This window comes from Vipera ursinii, assembly GCF_947247035.1.
Source record: "Vipera ursinii genome assembly, chromosome: 1".
Taxonomy (NCBI): domain Eukaryota; kingdom Metazoa; phylum Chordata; class Lepidosauria; order Squamata; family Viperidae; genus Vipera; species Vipera ursinii.
In genome coordinates, this window is record NC_139512.1 from 43,338,365 (window position 1) to 43,357,754 (window position 19,390).

General features: G+C 36.7%; 1 protein-coding gene across 2 annotated transcripts in view; it reads left to right on the plus strand.

Moving 5' to 3' along the window:
- Positions 1-19,390, plus strand: part of EML5 (EMAP like 5) — a gene marked incomplete at its 5' end in the record, with an annotated part of 98,085 nt that overhangs the window by 27,106 nt on the left and 51,589 nt on the right. For both annotated transcript variants that reach the window (XM_083375224.1, XM_083375225.1), the window contains 10 exons: positions 64-276; positions 2,181-2,348; positions 5,211-5,317; positions 7,150-7,268; positions 10,059-10,245; positions 11,331-11,436; positions 12,253-12,346; positions 14,644-14,744; positions 15,423-15,625; positions 16,472-16,583. In XM_083375224.1, the coding sequence (XP_083231350.1) occupies positions 64-276; positions 2,181-2,348; positions 5,211-5,317; positions 7,150-7,268; positions 10,059-10,245; positions 11,331-11,436; positions 12,253-12,346; positions 14,644-14,744; positions 15,423-15,625; positions 16,472-16,583 (1,410 nt within the window). The remainder of the gene's footprint in view (positions 1-63; positions 277-2,180; positions 2,349-5,210; positions 5,318-7,149; positions 7,269-10,058; positions 10,246-11,330; positions 11,437-12,252; positions 12,347-14,643; positions 14,745-15,422; positions 15,626-16,471; positions 16,584-19,390) is intronic.

A 19,390-nucleotide genomic window follows, 5' to 3' on the forward strand; every position in this document is an offset into this window, starting at 1 on the left:
ACTAAAAGTAATTAATTGTTAAAGTAATTTTTATAATTAAGTAGATATCTTTTTCTGTTTTAGGTGGAAAAGAGGTGATAAATAGAGAAGAGTTAAAGGGTATCCAGTGGGCTTCATGGACTTCAGTTTCAGGCCTTGAAGTTAACGGGATATGGCCTAAATATTCAGAGAGCAATGATACAAATTCTGTTGATGCAAATTTTGTTGGTCAGGTTCTTGTTACAGCTGATGATTATGGAACAGTAAAACTCTTTCGGTATCCATGTATCAGAAAAGGTAAGAATTTTTGTAAAGTACGTTTAATGAAAATATGTTTTATAAGGTAGTAAACCAAAGTAATGTCTTTTCAAAAGATCAGTTCTAATTAAAAGAAATATGTGCTGGTGGGAAGGAGGTAGGATAAGGCATTGTCACTTCTGCCGGCTGAAACACACACATCTATAAAAGATACAGGTTTCACAACATGTTAGATGAGGACGATACTCCTAAACAATTTTCAAACACACAGGACCCAATTGGAGCTTAAAATAAATCCCCTTACATGGCTCAGAAAGGTTTGGATGCAACACAGACTCAATCAACCTAATGTAACCTTAGTGGCTCCCATGTCACACCTCTGCTCCGCGAGCTGCATTGGCTACCAGTTGTCTTCCGGGTGAGATTCAAGGTGTTAGTAATGACCTACAAAGCCCTACATGGCATGGGTCCGGAATACCTTGGGGAGCACCTGCGGCCGGCGTCAACTTCCCTCCGCCCAGTACGCTCCCACAGAGAGGGCCTCCTCAGGGTGCCACCGGTCAAAGAATGCCGACTGGTGGCCCCCAGGGGGAGGGCGTTCTCTGTGGGGGCACCGGATCTTTGGAACCATCTTCCGGTCGAGCTCCGGATGGCGCCCGATCTCCGCTCCTTCCGGCGCGATCTTAAAACCCATCTCTTTGAACAAGCTGGCCTGGCCTGATGGGATGGGGTTGGATTTTATAAATGGATTTTAACTGTTAATCTGTATTAATTTATTATGGGCACTGTTTAATTACTTTTTAATAATTTTTAATTTTTGTATCTTGTTTTTATGTATTGCCCTGTTCACCGCCCTGAGTCCTTCAGGAGAAGGGCGGTATAGAAATTAAATTAATATAATATAATATATAATATAATTATGGAATTTAATTATTAAAGTAGCCATAGGTTGATTGGACATATGCAAATCTCTCTGATAATAGGTTGTATCATTTTAGACTTCAGTATTTCTTGGGATTTTATAGTATTTATTCAAACAGGTTAATAGTCCAGTGGACTATATTAACACTATGCATGCTTAAAATACTGTACATGAAAGAAAAAGAGACTGATTGTAAGATAGTTTTTAGTCACATTTAAAGAGATTAAAAGCCAATCCAAAAAAATTAATTCAGTTATAGCTATGTAACATTAATAAAACTTTATGAAGAGGGAAAAATATGTCCCTGATGCAGAGACAAACAACTCTTGTTACACAGTGATGAGCTTTCAGAGTTTCATTTGCTAGACTCAGCTGTGGTTGTTAAGTAAACACTACCCTTACTGTGTTTTGTGGTCATAAATATCTGGATTATTGCAATGCACTGTACATGGAGATGTCCTTGAAAAGTATTCACAAGCTTCAACAGGTGCAAAATGTAGCTGCACAGGTACTAAATGGTGTTGGAGATTTGACACATGTAACACTATTACTGCATGTGTTGCATTGCTTGCCAGTGTATTTCCAGGTGCAATTCACGGTGCTGGTTATCACCTTTAAAGCCCTTCATGGCTTGGTACAAAGTTACCTGAGACAACATCTTTTCCCAGTTGTGTCTACACATCTAATACAAGCTAGCAGGTGGGCAGGTCCCATCACTCCAGGAATGGTGGAAACTAGGAGACATGGAACATTCTCCATTTATTTGTTTGATTGATTGATTTCTATAGCTGCCCGTCTCAGCAAATGACTCTGGGTGGCTCACAATTCAAAAACATATTACAATCTCCCTTCAGAGATCAGGATGAACTGGATCCTGCTGGCCTTTCGTAAGGCCATGAAAACCTGGTGATGTGCCCAGGCCTGGGGTTCCAAGGGTCTTAAGAGCCCCATTTGAGAAATACTGCATCAGATAAATTGTGTAAACTATACTTCAGAATGTAATAACCTATGTTTTTAATAGGGGCAAAGTTTAAGAAATACCTTGGTCATTCAGCACACGTGACAAATGTCAGGTGGTCACATGATTATCAATGGGTTATTTCTATTGGTGGAGCAGACCACTCTGTTTTCCAGTGGAAATTTATTCCTGAAAGAAAGTTGAAAGATGCTGTTCACATAGCGCCGCAAGGTGAGTGAGTATATACAAATTAATATGATTTCAGCAATAACATAATATTGCTAGTAATGATTTTGACATGAATTTGTTTTGAGATGTTATTAATATTTTTTCAGATTTTGCCCCTAAGTTTTTTTCTTTGCTATTTTCTATTTTTATGTAACATTGGTATTTATTTATGTAGACATTTCTCCCCCTTCTATAGCTGTTTAATAACATAAATAAGTCATGCTAAATGCCAGGAATAGATTACAAAAATGAGTATAATATTAAATATTGCAGAACAGTATGGAACAATGATTGAAAATATATCTCATCAATGCTAGATACAGACTTCTATTTTTTAAGTCCAGGGAATTTGATTTGATTAAGATTAATTAAAATCTTCTGCAAGTGTTCTGGACTGTAATTTGCTCTTACTTTTGATTTTCCACCAGATTAGATGATTCTTATTCCTGTCTTTTAGGAAATATAGCTTATCTGGAAAAGATTGGCTACATAGTGGCACCATTACAATGAAATACGTTTTAAATGTTATCCTTTTGTCCCAGCTTCTGCCAACCTAGCAGTTCGAAAGCACGTAAAAATGCAAGTAGAAAAATAGGGACCACTACGGTGGGAAGGTAACAGCGTTCCGTGCACCTTTGGCGTCTAGTCATGCTGGCCACATGACCACGGAGATGTCCTCGGACAAGTGCTGGCTCTTCGGCTTTGAAACGGAGATGAGCACTGGCCCCTAGAGTTGGAAACGACTAGCACGCATGTGCGGGGGAACCTTTACCTTAACTTTATAAAACACAGGAACAGTCCATTTCCATCTATTTAGCACAAAAAAATGCAATATTCTCATCAGATTAATAGTCTAAAATGAGGAAAAGTAATAATGATCTAATGGGAATCTAATGATTAGAGGGATTTAGTTAACTACAATAAGAAGTGCCGGGATTGCCATCATTAACCAATTCAACCATGTGATGTTGAGTTTTGCAATCTCATCATTTACTGATGGAAATTCTGACCCCAATTGCTTATTGTACCTTGAGGATTTTTGTAATTGTTGCAGCTGGGTGACAACTTAGTTCTGATACTGATGGAAAACATTGGTGATTTAACCACGGTCAGCACTATTGCCAGGCATGTATGGATATTGATCACTGTCAAGAATGGGCTCTCCTTCTGCGATGAGAGTACTAGTGAAAAGGAAACTTAGATTGGAGGGCTATGTATCATTTATAACATTTAAACTTCCTCCCTCTTGTATGTTCTCAAGCAGACATAAATTTACTACAGTAAAATAAGAGGGTGTATGTGTTATCCTTTGAAGAAATTCTCCACCCTAGAGAACAGTATCCCAGAATCCCAGCCATCTTCTTCTATATTTTTGAGTTAACAGCCCATGTACTTTGTAGCTGCTTGTTTCCCAACCTTCCAGGTTTCTGTTATCTTACCTTTTATCTCATGTGGGAACATTACATTCATAGCTAGAAGGCCCTCAGTAAAGGTAACCTGGTTCTGAATGTTAATAAAACAAAGGAGATCATTGCTGAGTTTAGAAAGAGATGGCATAGTCATACTCCACTTTGTATCAAGGCTGCAGCTGTGGAGGTGGTCAGTAGTATTAAGTACTTGGGGTGTTGTGATTCAGGGTCAGCCTGTGGGTTCGGCAGTTGGGTCAGATGACTCAGAGGAGGAGGGGGGTGTTGAAGACCTTGCTGAGGGGGTTGAAGATCTTGTTGATGAGAGCCCTCAGCCAGGCCCCTCCTACTTGGTCACCACGGAGACCCAGCTGTGTGAGCCTGACAGTGTGGATGAAGATGACCCACAGCTGGCCCTGTTCAAGGACGCAAGTAGGAGTAAACAGAGGAAGGCAATGGGGCTCCTCGGAAGGAGGCACAGAGAAGCCACGCCCTGAACTCTATATAAGGGGAATGTGTGGGAGGGCTGGTTTACTGAAGGCAACCGCTTGGATAGTTCATGTTTCTTAAAGCTCCTGTTTCTTGGTTTGTCTTGTTCCGTTTGTTTTTGTGGTAATAAATTTGGCAGGCGTAATTCCAGCCTCTTGCCTACTTGTAAAAGGGGTTGTCCCTGCCTTTTCTGCAGGGCCGGTAGCAGGCTGGTACAGAACATGGGGGTGCAGATAACTAACAATGACTTGGTCTCTTTATATGTTATCTTTAGTGAAGCATGCAAACCAGCATTTGCATTTCTTGCCTTGGATGAGAAGAGCACATCTTTCTCCTTCTGCCCTAGCCACTTTTTACAGAGGCATGATTGAGAGCATTTTAACAAACTGCATCACTGTTTGGTTTGGTGGTAGCAGTGCCTCAGATAGAAGGTCCATACAAAGAGTGGTAAGGACAGCTGAGAAGTTTATAGGAAGCTTGCTTCCCATTATTCTGGATACTGCTTATAAGAGCTATGTGCTTAGAGCATAAAGCATTGTTAGAGACCCCACACACCCACTTCATGATCTGGGAGGAGGTTTTGAAGTTTTTATAGCAGAACTGCTTGATTCTATAACAGTTTTGTTCTTTATGCCATCCATCTTGTAAATTCGTAGGATTCTTTTTTTTGCCATGTATATGTATACATTCGAACTAGACTGTGATGTTTCTTTGTGTCATAATATGTGTGTGTATGTGTGTATATGGTATTTTTTGAGAGCTGAATGCAATGAAATTTCACTTTAATGTATGCTGTTTAGTGTACTTTTAAAGTGACAATTAATTTTTTTATTCTGTTCCGTTCTGTTCCACTCCACTCCACTCCATTCCATTCTCCATAGAATTTGCTTCAGTGGGGATATGTATATTTCTTGACTTGAATTTGATTTTTCTTTTTCATTATTTTCTCTACATTTTATTTGTATTACAGAAAGCATGGTTGACTCCAATAGTGAAGAATCAGATTCTGATCAATCTGATGTTCCAGAGCTGGACTCTGAAATTGAGCAAGAGACTCAGATCACTTATCGACGACAGGTATTATCCTATACATTAGACGGTGGGCTAGAAAACCCCTAGATTGTTTCCGCTTGTCCTAATAATCCTGGATGCATCTAAAATATTAATACTGCAATTATGCTTGAGTTGCTTTTCCGCCATAGAATCAAATGTCTGCCTGTTAATTCTGTATAGTCTGTTGCTCAGAATCAAAAGGAGGGAAAGGATGGAATGTGGAAACAGTTGATTTTGGAGATGTTGGGTACTAGACTTTCCTACTACCATATGTTAATGACCAGCATAAGACATACAAAGCAAGATTCTCCTAAGCCATGAAAAAGGAAGAAGTGCCCAATTTAAACTATAGAAAGTATAAGAAGGGGTAGTGTTGTCATGTTGGCAGAGGTTAATCAACTGCTTTAAGTGGTTTTGTTCAATAAAATTTCTCACCTAGCCATGTCATACTGAATTTCTATGGAGCTTCTTCCAAATTCAAGATAATTAAAGGTAGACCCCTGAAATTATGTCCCCTGAAATAGTGTATCACTGGATAAACCTTTTGCTATCATCACAAGTGGATTTTTAAAAATGGAGAAATGCATTTGCTACATACAGCTAGGTCATTCTGGTCAGTTTTCATGCCTAAGATGGAACCAGAACTCTAAAAGCTGAGAGTTAAATCCTAGGCAGAGACAGATGTTTCTCTATCAGAGTGGAAATAGAAAATATTTGCTATGAACTCCACATAAGTGTCAGGAAGGGCAGCCAACCAGTAAACGCTCAGCTCCATTCAGTCACCACGACTCCATACTGAATCAAGTGATTACTGAGTTATTTAAAAAAGTATAATAAGCTGCAAGTAGTAATGGGAATTGATGTACAGCTCCTTAACTATGTAAAATCAGTGGATTTTAACTCTTTAGTGGAAACATTTGAAATTAGGAGGAAATGTTATTCAAACTACTGATTCACTGACTATGTACTATCAAGTCAGTGTCAACTTAGCTACCACATAGATACACTATTTCCAGGACCACCTATCCCCAATGTGGCCATTAAGATTTCCCAACAGTGTATTCATCACCTTTGTAATCAAGTCTATGCAATTTGCTGTTGGTTGTTTTCTTTTTTTCCCCCTTTTCCTTTCTCAGCATTAATAGTTTTCTTTAGAGAGTTGCATCTTTGCACAATGTGTTAGAAGTATGATAACTTGAGACATGTTAATTGTGGCTCAGGTAAGAATTCTGGGTTCATTTGTTTTATAATTCATTTGTTTGTGGTATTTTCATCAGTCTTCTCCAATGCCAAAGTTAATAATGGTTAATATTGTTTCTATCGTGCTTCTTCAAATTCAACTTTTTTTTCCAGAGAGTGTTACAGGAAAAGCCATTGTTTGCATAATTTTTATATTGTAGATACAGACATGTTATGGCTTCTAAATATCTTTTCCAAGATCTTCATTGGTAATCCACCAAGAATTAGTCAGAGGCATACTTCTTGACTGCTGGTTTCTTCGTTTTTGGTAGTCAACTTTATATGCAGAAACTTTCCACTAGTTCAGTATCTTCATTTTCAATTCTTGAACAGATTGTTGTGGTTTGACCCTCCTATTATATTTAATCTTAGTCTCAGTGTTTTTATGTTATTGACTTTCATTACTAGGGCTTGCAAGCCATTTGCATTTTCAGCTTTCACAGTAAATACTTATAATTCTTTATTCTAATAATTTATTTTATTGGAATAGCTTTTTAATAGTGTTGTAACCATGTCCAATATATGATGCTCATATAGATGGTAATAAAACTATTCCTTATAGTGATTGGTTTTTCAAATATGCACAATGACAGAAAATCTTTATATTCTCTGCTAAGGTTTACAAAGAAGATCTACCTCAGCTTAAAGAGCAATGCAAAGAAAAACGAAAAACTGCAGCCTCAAAAAGAAGAGAGAGGGCTCCACTTAATAGTATAAGATTGCATTTTGTTCACGGGTATGTAAATGTTTTCGTTTTCCTTTTCCCTTTTGTATTTTTTCCCCTTTCATTTCCTTTCTTTCCTAAAAGCAAATAATACTTATTATGTATTTATCCAGATTTGGACACTCGAGGATGAATTCTACAACTGGCTGTTCTATTTTGTTTTTAATTAAAAGCAGCCTCGTGGGTTTATTTCAAATGGAATTATACTACTGGAAAAAATATTATTTTTCCTGAGTATAATTTCTCAGATTTCATCTCTAAGTTTCTTCCTATACATACCCATGTTTGCATATTTCTTCTATAAAACAATACTTTTACTGTGTTAAATTTATGAGTTATTGTTAAAAACAGGTCAAGATAGTGAATATTGTCCCAGTAGTTAATGGGAAGTAGGCCTAAGTTGAAAGCAGTAACTATCTTAATCTTTTTTTTCTACATGGAGTGAAGTGAGTAGTGGGGTGCCCCAGGGCTCTGTTCTGGGCCCAGTTCTCTTCAACATCTTCATCAATGATTTGCATAAGGGAATAGATGGGGAATGCATCATATTTGCAGACGACACCAAGCTGGCAGGAATAGCCAACACTCCAGAAGACAGGCTTAAGATACAGGACGATCTGGACAGACTTGAACATTGGGCACTATCTAACAAAATGAAATTCAATGGTGAAAAAAGTAAGGTTCTACATTTAGGCAAGAAAAAACAAATGCACAGGTATAGTGTAGGAGGTACCTTGCTCAATAGTAGTAAGTGTGAGAGGGATCTTGAAGTCCTAGTGGACAATCACTTAAAAATGAGCCAGCAGTGTGCTGCAGCTGCCAAAAAAGCCAACACAGTGCTAGGCTACATTAATAGAGGGATAGAATCAATATCACATGAAGTGTTAATAACCACTTTACAATGCCTTGGTAAGGCCACACTTGGAATACCACATGCAGTTTTGGTCACCACGATGTAAAAAAGATATTGAGACTCTAGAAAGAGTACAGAGAAGAGCCACAAAGATAATTAGGGGACTGGAGGCTAAAGCATATAAGGAACGGTTGCTGGAATTGGGTATGTCTAGTTTAATGAAGAGAAGGACTAGTGGGGACATGATAGCAGAGTTCCAATATCTCAGGGGCTGCCACAAAGAAGAGGGAGTCAAGCTATTCTCCAAAGTACCTGAAGGCAGGACAAGAAGCAATGGATGGAAACTAACCAAAGAGAGATGCATCCTAGAACTAAGGAGAAACTTCCTGACAGTTAGAACAATTAATCAGTGATTAAGCTGTGAATGCTCCCACACTGGAAGTTTTTAAGAAGAGACTGGACAGCCATTTGTCTGAAATGGTCTAGGATTTCCTGCCTGAGCAGGGGGTTGGACTAGATGACCTCCAAGGTCCCTTCAATTTTTTTATTATTATAAAACTTATTCATAAAACATGAAACTCAGTCAACTGAACACTCAAATTGAGTGGCTCTAATGGTTGACACGGGTTGCTGCCACCATCCTAGGTATCAACCAGGTATCTCCTTAAAATGTAAGATGCTCCGAGTAGCACAGTTTTTTGTAGCTTTGCTGGAGTTATTGCAGGAAGGTGCAATTTCTTGATGTATTATTATTATTAATTATTATTATTATTATTATTATTATTATTATTATTATTATTATTATTATTATTATTATTATTATTAAACAGGGCAAACAATTCAAAGGGAAATTACTGATATAACTTAGTTTGATTTGTTATTCTATGAGACATACCTAATTTGATATGTAGGAGCAGGGGCATAATGATTCAGCAGTTAAAGATGCTGAGATTGTCAGCTGGAGAGCTGACAAGCCCGAGTTTGAGACCAGAGACCTGCACAAAAGAGTAAGCTCACTTTACTTGCCCCAGTTCTGCACACCTAGCATTTCGACAGCATTCAAATATGAGTAGATTAATAGGTACCACTTTGGTGGGGAGGTAATAGTGTTCCATGCACCTTTGTCATATAGCCACACAAGCTACATGACCATAGAAATTGTCTTTGAACAACATTCCAAAGAAACAGAGATTAGCAACGTAACTTAGAGTCAGACACAATTGACAGGGAAACCTTTAGCTTTTTTTTTATAGGAGTGTCCTTTCACCCAGTTTATTATATGGAGAATTGGATAAGTCAGGAGAAATGTATTGTAAAACAGAAAGAAATGTGGTCAAGAATGAATGGTAGATACTTGAAAGATAAATGAATATGGACTGCATACAAAAAATGGAGTGTTATTAAAAAAGAGAAAGGACAGTTTGAAGGGAAGAGGAAGACTGGGAAACTCTTTGGATGAACTTGATGAGATCTTCAAAAAGAGAGAGGGGAACAGCTTAGAGAACAAAAAGACAAGGTATGAACCTAGTGAAAGCAAAAATAGGGATAGAAAGGTATGATGAATAATATTTTGTTGTTGTTAGTTGCGAAGTCGTGTCTGACCCATCGCGACCCTATGGACAATGTTCCTCCAGGCCTTCCTGTCCTCCACCATCCTCCGGAGTCCATTTAGGCTCACGCCTACCGCTTCAGTGACTCCATCCAGCCACCTCATTCTCTGTTGTCCCCTTTTTCACTTGCCCTCACAGTGAATCCTTCCTTCTCATTAGAAGGAATAATATTGGCACAAACTAAATTTAGTTAGACTTCCTTTTTTTCTCTTTTCTCTCCTGCTTCAGATTGTTTTTTTTCTGCATTTTATACAATGTGGCTGATGTTGAAGAGGAATAGCATGATGCATGTCTATAATGTATTAAGATACATGTTACTTTAATTTAATGTTGTTTTATTAGTTACAGAGGTTATGACTGTCGGAGTAATTTATTTTACACTCAGACTGGAGAAATTGTGTACCATGTTGCAGCAGTGGGTATAGTATACAATCGGCAGCAAAACACACAGCGCTTTTATTTGGGTCATGATGATGATATCCTATGCCTTGCTATTCACCCTCTAAAGGACTATGTGGCCACAGGCCAGGTAAGATGTATAGAGGAACTAGAGATCTAGAGTTGTTATTTCAGTTTAGTCAGTCTATAAAAGATATTTAATATTCCTGTCAATATTCTTCTACTATAGAAAATGTGTTTGGGCTTGTTATGCTACATAAGGAAAAAATAATATATATGACTTTCTTGGATGATTCTTGGGCTATATAAGAATAGGAGTGTCTGGAAATCAGAAACATATTTTTCCTGCAAAGGGAAATGTTCTGTGTATGTGTGGGAGCATCTCCATTGCATGAAAAATACTAAAGCAGCCGGATACACAGAACTTCATAAAATACATTGATGCACCCATGTTTGATTAGAACCAATGGGTTGAATCCATTGCATAGATGGCAGTGGCTGGATCAAAGGATGTAAAAGATGACATCTACAGTACATCTTGATCCTGATGTAAATGATGCAGTTTATGTTGTGGCATCATATGTTGTGATGTTCTTATATAACAATGCCATTTGCATCATTACATCCTGAAAGTGTCATAATTTTAATAATATCTTGGTCTGGATGCCTATGAAGTAATTTCTGTTTTCTAAAACAATTGTTAGAAATTGTTAATTTAGTGGTTGTTTTAAGTAACGTAATATACCTTACAAAGTTTATTTTCTAAATTCTCCAACAGTCATTACAATAACAGACAGAATCATCCCAAGAAAAAGCAATGCTGCTTTTGCTAAGTTATCATTTACTTACTTATTTGCAGAATTTATCTATTTCCTTATTCCAAATGGACTCTAGAGAATGTAGAGGTATTGACAAATTAAACACATTATAAAGTAAAAATAATCATAAGAATATAGAATGCAAACATTAATGCCAGAGTTATGGCTCCATATTAATCAGATTCAAAAGGCCTTTTTGTGCAGCCAAGTTTTGCAAGTTTCCTGAAGGACATGAAAATAGGAGTAAAATACTATAATATGAATGGATGGCATGGTTAGGAACTGGGTATAATAGAAAAACTAGGAAGTTAGTACAGTTTCTATTATATACTTTGGGCTTTTAAAGTTGACTGTATAATTGCATGTGTATGTATATGCGTTCAATCTCTTATATAAGGTTGGCCGGGATTGCTCAACCCATATTTGGGATACAGAAACAATCAAACCACTGTCGGTATTAAAGGGCTATCACCAGTATGGTGTTTGTGCTGTTGACTTTTCAGGTATGTATGGTTATCATATTTTTGTGAAACTGTAGATTACATAAATGTGATTTATTTTGTTAATACTATGGGCAGATGTGTATTTGATGGTGATGAAGGAGGTACGGTATATTATTAGGAAGCTGTCTTTTGAATCTCTGTAGTCATTGGGATTGGATTCTGTTCAGCAATGATATAATTAAATTAATTCAGTTTCTCATTGCCTATCCGTATGAGGCCCATCTCTTCCTAAAATGTGGATGTTTGATGGCCAAAGGAGGGGAATCTCTGACCATCAAGTGGAGACAGCTGCCTGCATAGAAAGTAATTGGAGCAGATAATAGCATTGGTCTTAAGTTGATTAAATTTTGAAAATAAGCTAATTAGCATAATAGCTTAGAATGATAATGACCCAAAATTTATGAAAAAACATTGAAATGCAACAAAAGCATCATTTCTATCATATACTTTACTACTATTGAAAAAAAACATTTTAAAAATTAATTAGTTTGAAAAAGTATATCTTTTGAAAACGGGCATATGACTGAATTAGAGAAATCATTACATTTCTAAACTGTCTCTTTAAAGTAAGAATCACAGATATTGCTTCTAAATTTTGGCATCAAAGTGCCTGCATTTAAATTTCATCAGTTATTATGTGATGCATTCTTCAAAATAAAAGTGCATATTTGGAGTGAATAGCAATGGAAACAGTTACTGCTGATATACAAATATGTGATAGAGTTTAGCTATTCAGAATGCCCCCCCCCCGTATTTATTGCCATAATTTGTAAGTATTGCTGTTTATAAAACAATGATTTATGCTTTGTTTTATAGCTGATGGCAAACGTTTAGCTTCAGTTGGAATAGACGACAATCACACTGTTATTCTTTGGGATTGGAGAAAAGGAGATAAGCTTTCAGCAGTAAGGTAAAAAAGTCATCCAACTGTTTTACTATAATCATTTGTTATGGTTATATTGAAATCTTAGTAAAAAGCAGGACATTTCTGGTGTTGTTTTTATTGATACCTAATGCGCAGTGGACTGGTAAATCTCTTACTATGGATGTGGGTGAATTGTACAAAGTATATTTTATTTTATTTATTTTATTTTAATCCCATTTATATCCTGCCCTTCTCCGAAGACTCAGGGCGGCTTACAATTTAAGCACAAACCAATGTGCTTAGCAGTAGCCTTCATTCTATGTATATGCCTGCTTATTAGGGCTTTCGCCCCCCCCCCAGCGGCATTATTACAAAGTCAGCTTATTGCCCCCAACAATCTGGGTCCTCACTTTTCCTACCTTGGAAGGATGGAAGGCTGAGTCAACCTTGAGCCTGGTGGGATGCGAACCTGCACTAATTGCAGGCAGCTGGTGTTACTTAAGGAGGCATTAGCCCACTGCTCCACCAAGGCTCCAATCTTCTTTATTGTGTTTATATTCCCAGGCGTTACATGTACATTACATCCACTTGTAAAAATTCAATAAGATAAAAGGAAGGTAATACAGCCCATTATGATTAATCATTAGTATGTTGATCAGAGATTTTGAAGATCTGTAATTTTAATTTGCTGATTAAGGTGCATAAGTCACAGTTTACTGCAGTTAGGATTATTTTAAAAAGATGGAAGATGTTTTCAGTCTTTTAAAAAATATGTTATGCATGTTGATGTGAACAAAGCCTAGAATGTGAACAATGAATTTTAAGGTCTGGATTCAGAATCTGCCTCCTGCAGATAAAACGGCTTCTTAATTAAATTTGTGGTCTGTGTTTTTAATTCCATATATATTGAATGCATGCATCTCATCAATTGTATTTAAAAGACATGGGGACAACACTGAGAGAAGTAGTCAAGTTTAATATTTTAATAGCTCTTTAACGAGGAGGGAACTACTCTTTTACTTTCTCAATAAGCTTGGAAGAACTCCTGTCTTATTATATATATCCATCCTTCAAATACTGAAAGAGAAGGGGGAAAAGGGGAGGGGGAAGCAAGCTATTTTTGAGAGAACAGTTGAGTAATTAGGGTTGGTTATATCATTTTTATTTATTTATCAAATTAATATGGAAGTGATTTTGGGTGGTGGTGGTAGGGAGAATGTTCTATAAGAAGGCCTCCTTCCTGGGACCCATGAAATGTAAGACTCTTGCAAATGGCAGATCTCATGAGATAGATAATGCCGTCGGAGAGAAATGATCCCTCAGATAACCTAGTCTTATGCCAGGGAGGACTTTAAAAGATAAAATCAGCATCTTGAATTGAGTACAGAAGGAAAGTTGCAGGCATTGCAGCTTGCAGAGCAGAGGTGTGATATGTGTTATTCTGGGAATATACAAAACTGCCCACACCTCAGCATTCTGCACCAGTTTAAAATTCCAGATACTGTATATACGCAGCCCCATATAGAGTGCATTTCAATAGTCCAATCTGGAGATGATCAGGGCATGAGTGACTGTGAGCAGAGTCTCCCGATCTAGAAATAGGCACAACTGGTGCACAACTCAAAGGTTTGCAAAGGTCCTCCTAGCTGTGACTGTCACCTGCTCTTAGAAGGGCCCTGTCAGACCTGCAAACTGTTAGGCCCCCAGATTGCACAGTGGATCTTTCTTGGGCGGTGCCAATCCATCAAGTACCAAAGATGGCATAGTCTTAGACAAATATTTAATTGAGTATTGTTGGAGTGAGCTGATGGTATCGGGAGCTGCCAAGAGGTCAAGCAGGAAAGGAGGGATGCCCAACCCCCTTTCTGCCCTTGCCAAAGATCATCCAAAAGCACAACCAGTGACATTTCTGTCCCTTGTCCATACATAAAGTCACAGAGACCAACAACGTATTTTGGCTCTTGCAGAATTCTGATCAAAACTTCAAAATGAGATAATTACCTTCATCTTTTTAACAGTATATTAGGAAATATCCTGAAGAATTAGGGACCAAAATAATAAAGAGATGTGAAAAAAGGTATATGAAGATATTATACCATAGCAAGAAAAAATTTATATTGGAGATAATTATGCAAAAAACTATATTTTTATTTTGTCTTTCCAGAATGAGAATTGTCAAATTCTAACTTTAAAAGATAAATAGACAAGTCATCTATTAATCTTAATACAAAATTGCTATTTGAATATAAGTAATTGTTGAAGATATAGTTTTGTCAAAGCTTTATTGTATAGAGAAAATATTGTCCCACATGAAAGTGAAAATATTTTTAAATTTCTTTTAGGGGGAGTAAAGACAAGATCTTTGTTGTTAAAATTAACCCCTTTATGCCTGATAAACTAATTACAGCTGGAATTAAACATATAAAATTCTGGCGAAGAGTGGGTAAGGCAAATTTTTTAAAATTACTTTGAATAATTATCAAGTTACTTCAATCATATTTTATTTTCCTCTTTTATATGACACTAGTTTACTGGGGTGTGAGAATAAATGAAGCTAAACTGCATAATAAATTGTAAGTTTAGCTTTTTAATATAATTTGCTTTTGAGAAAGTGAGGGTAACATGACACTTGACTCAATGATGATAATTATAGAACTGAAATATATAATCTCCCATTTCTCTCTTGAAACAGATACTGATACAACATTTTTAAATAATTGTATCAATACATCCCTCTATTTTTGTTTTGTTTTTGTTTTGTTTCATAGATAGATAGATAGATAGATAGATAGATAGATAGATAGATAGATAGATAGATATATTATAGCAGTAGACCAAGGTGTTCTATTAGACCGGTTTCACTGGAAGATTTTATATATATACACACATACATACACACATATACACAGTCAAACTTGTTTTGATGTTGTATTGTATGCTTTTTATGGTTTAATATTAAATTCTGTATGTAGTCTAAGGTTTCGTAATTGAAAGTACAAATTATTCATTGTAATTAATAAAAAAAAATGGAAGTCATTGTGTTTTAGCTTTAAAACTTTCTGTGTTCGTTTAGAAACACATGATCAAGGTCAAATATAATTTGGTTTTATTTGAATTTAAGGAGGTGGACTAATTGGGAAAAAAGGTTTTGTGGGTCCAGTGGGAAAAATTGATACAATGATGTGTGCAGTTTATGGCTGGACAGAAGAAATGACATTCTCTGGAACTGCAACTGGAGATGTGTGTATATGGAGAGATATTTTCCTCGTCAAAACAGTAAAAGCACATGATGGCCCATTGTTCAGTATGCATGCATTAGAAAAAGTGAGTAACTTATCATTGAATATAAATTGATTTTATTGCATTCAAACCCAGAAGTTGGATTAGATATGCCTAAAGGATTTGGCGAACCCACTATTTTTCATCTTTTTCCTCCTTATCTCAAAAAGTATGGTTATGAATCTAACCAACAGCGCACATATTACACTACACAAGCAGCCAGGGTATTCTTCGTTGTATTTTTCCTTAGTCTTAGTCTCTTGTAATCTCTTTTTCTCCAATCTCTCCACTCGGCGAGGGGGGGATGGTGGAAAATGGAGAGATTGCATAAAGAGACTCCTTTTTTCATTTTTTTCTCCCCCTCATTTAAATAATTTGTATGCTGTGGGTGGGGGAGAAAAGAAACCAAGCAATCTCTTTAGAATCCACCCTTTCTCATTCAAAGTCATCCCTTTCTTAGTACTTTTAGTCTTCTCCATCACTAGATGCACTTTTCTTTGAACGCAAGGGAATTCACTATAAGCACAATAATATTTTAAGCACAAGTAGCCTCGCACACACAAACGCAACAAAGGTCACAAACCATCCTGCTTAGATGATGCTCACTGTGAAACTGTGTCACCATCATTCAAGGTTAATGTAGCACGAAGCAACAAAATGTTAATATGATAAAGTTTGCAATCTGTGCCATAGAAACACAAATTTGTGAATATAGATGCCATAAATATAGGAACTTGAATATAGCATTAATAAACAGCTCTAGAAATATTACTCAAGGTTGTGGCAGTGAAATAAAATATGAATGAGTATAACATATAAATAACTTCTCAATGTGGTTTACAATCAAGACATATGGAATATGTTTTATATTCTATTTCTCTTGGTCTTTAGGGATTTGTAACTGGAGCAAAAGATGGAATTGTTGCTCTTTGGGATGACAGTTTTGAACGGTGTCTGAAAACATATGCCATCAAACGAACTGCATTAGCCCCAGGATCCAAAGGTAATTTGATGTTTCCTTAGATTACTATAATGCAAACTTATTTCCTACTATTTTAAAACAATGGTCTTTTTGTGAACTGATTAGCTGAAAATTTTTGAAGACTGTGAAAGCACAGAAGAGGAGCAGGTGGGATTTCTGAGTAGTTGAGAGTTTTTCATATAATTCCCATGATGTGCTATATCTGCTTTCATGCAGTAAAAGGGTTTGTATCAGAACTGAATTTTACTATGTAACTTTAGGTAGGCAAGTCCTGAATAAAACAATTCAGAGATTAGCAGAAGTCTATTGTTATAGAGTATAATAAGAGAATTTTTTTGTAATATATTTTATTGATTTTTTAAACATAAATCACTTAATAATTGGTGAACAGTGTGTTGTCTGGGTTTACATTTGTTAAATAATCACTAACAATTGATTTCTGTAATCCGTAATCCACATGATGGTTTTAGATGATTTCCACTTTTCCCTAAAATGTCCTCTTTTGCAAACATTGAGTTAATACAATTCTTATTGTTTTGATAGATAACAATTAAATATATATTTTCCCTAATATTCCTAAAATAATAATCTCATCAATATAATATTTCTTTTCTATCCAATCATTCTGGTTGCCTTATCATAGATCCTGTGACAGTCGTTATTTAAATTTGTTTCTCCCACAAGATTCAAAGTATTCTTACTGGTTAAGATTTTCTCAAAAATTTATTTTTTCCATATGAATCATCTCAGCACTTTTACATTTCTTAAGGAATATATAAAACAGTAAAAAAAGAAAAGAGAGCAAGAGTGAAGAAACATAAAAAATAACATACTACTTGAAATATATATATCTCCTAAGCTAATATATATTTGTTTCCAAGATTTCTTATTCTTGTTAACCATAATTAAAAATTTGTTTAATCTTTAAATATTCCATATAATACATCTAGTCCTCTAGTCCTTTAACTCTTATTCAAAACATTTTAATCCATTATAATTTTTTAAAATTCAATCACATTTAAATATCTAAAACATTTCCTTTAAGCCATTTCAACTTTTTTATATTACTCATATCAAGAAATAGAATAAAAAAGAGGGGGGAAAGCATACTATATTATTTAAGGGGTTTGTCCCTCTTAGAATGATATATGTGTATATATATATATATATGTTTTCTGAGGTTTTCGCGGGTGTTTGTATGTATATCTTTGGTCATTCAGTTTTTTTCCCACGTAGAATTGAAGGTATAAGAGCAACGTTTCGACGAAATCTCATCCGTCATCCTCAGGCTGGTGGCTTCAGCTTCGTTCTTCTGGGAGAAGTGTGTGGTAGTGGCTGTTTGTTCCTCAGAAAGGGAGAACAAATTTCATCCCTGTTCCAACACTTTAAAGCCATGGGACATGAAATTGATTTTAAAAAGACCAAAACTATCGCCAAAATTGAACATTTTGGAGCCTTGGTGGAGCAGTGGGCTGATGCCTCCTTAAGTAACACCAGCTGCCTGCAATTAGTGCAGGTTCGCATCCCACCAGGCTCAAGGTTGACTCAGCCTTCCATCCTTCCGAGGTAGGTAAAATGAGGACCCAGATTGTTGGGGGCAATAAGCTGACTTTGTAATAATGCCGCTTGGGGTGTGTGTGAAAGCCCTAACAAGCAGGCATATACATAGAATGAAGGCTACTGCTAAGCTTGTAAGCCGCCCTGAGTCTTCGGAGAAGGGCGGGATATAAATGTAATAAAAATAAATAAAAATAAATAAATTTTAACAACAGAATAATCAGAGAAGCCATTGAGATAGAAAAACGCCCCCACAGCATGAACAAACGAGATGATACCTCTTGCCTACCAGCCATTTGGAAACCCGCCTTGATTGACAGACGAGTCCCAACCACCAAGAATGATACCAGACCCAAACTCATGATAACATCACATGACATCACCACCACACAAGCATTCAAAAAGCTAATCCGAACCCACAACGATAATGACACACAAGCACAAAACAGAAACCTAACTACAGCTGCAACATCAGCCACTTTAAATCCCTCCAAACCACACAAACTGACACCCACTATAAAAACATGGCACCACCACAAACACAGAGCCGAACAAAAGCAGCACAACTCACCAGTTCAGGTCTAAGGCTGGCAGCTGAGACCAGCCCATCCACTCAAAACACACCCCCACCCAATCAGAACACAGCCCCCATTCAAAACACACCCCCACCCAATCAGAACACAGCCCCCATTCAAAACACACCCCCACCCAATCAGAACACAGCTAACCCCCCACCCAATCAGAGCACACCTCCACCCACAGAACACACCCCCTCTGGCAGTTTAAAAAAGAGGAACAAACAGCCACTACCACACACTTCTCCCAGAAGAACGAAGCTGAAGCCACCAGCCTGAGGATGACGGATGAGATTTCGTCGAAATGTTGCTCTTATACCTTCAATTCTACGTGGGGAAAAAACCGAATGACCAAAGATCTACACACACACACACACACACACACACACACACACACACACACACACACACACACACATATATATATATATATATATATATATATATATTCCAAATCTTTTCTATTTCTTTAACCATATTCAAACAAATGTTTCTTTTTTGATTATTCTCTCTAGTAGGTCCCATCATCTATTTTCTTGATTTCCACTTTAGACTTTTGCCTTTACCCAGTATCTTTCTTGATCAATGTGTTTTGCTGAGTCGAAAGGTCTTTCCATATGTTCAGAATTTTTACCATAGATATAAAAAGTAAACCAGGTGAAATGTCTTTGTATGGGGCTTCTGCCTTTCCATGTT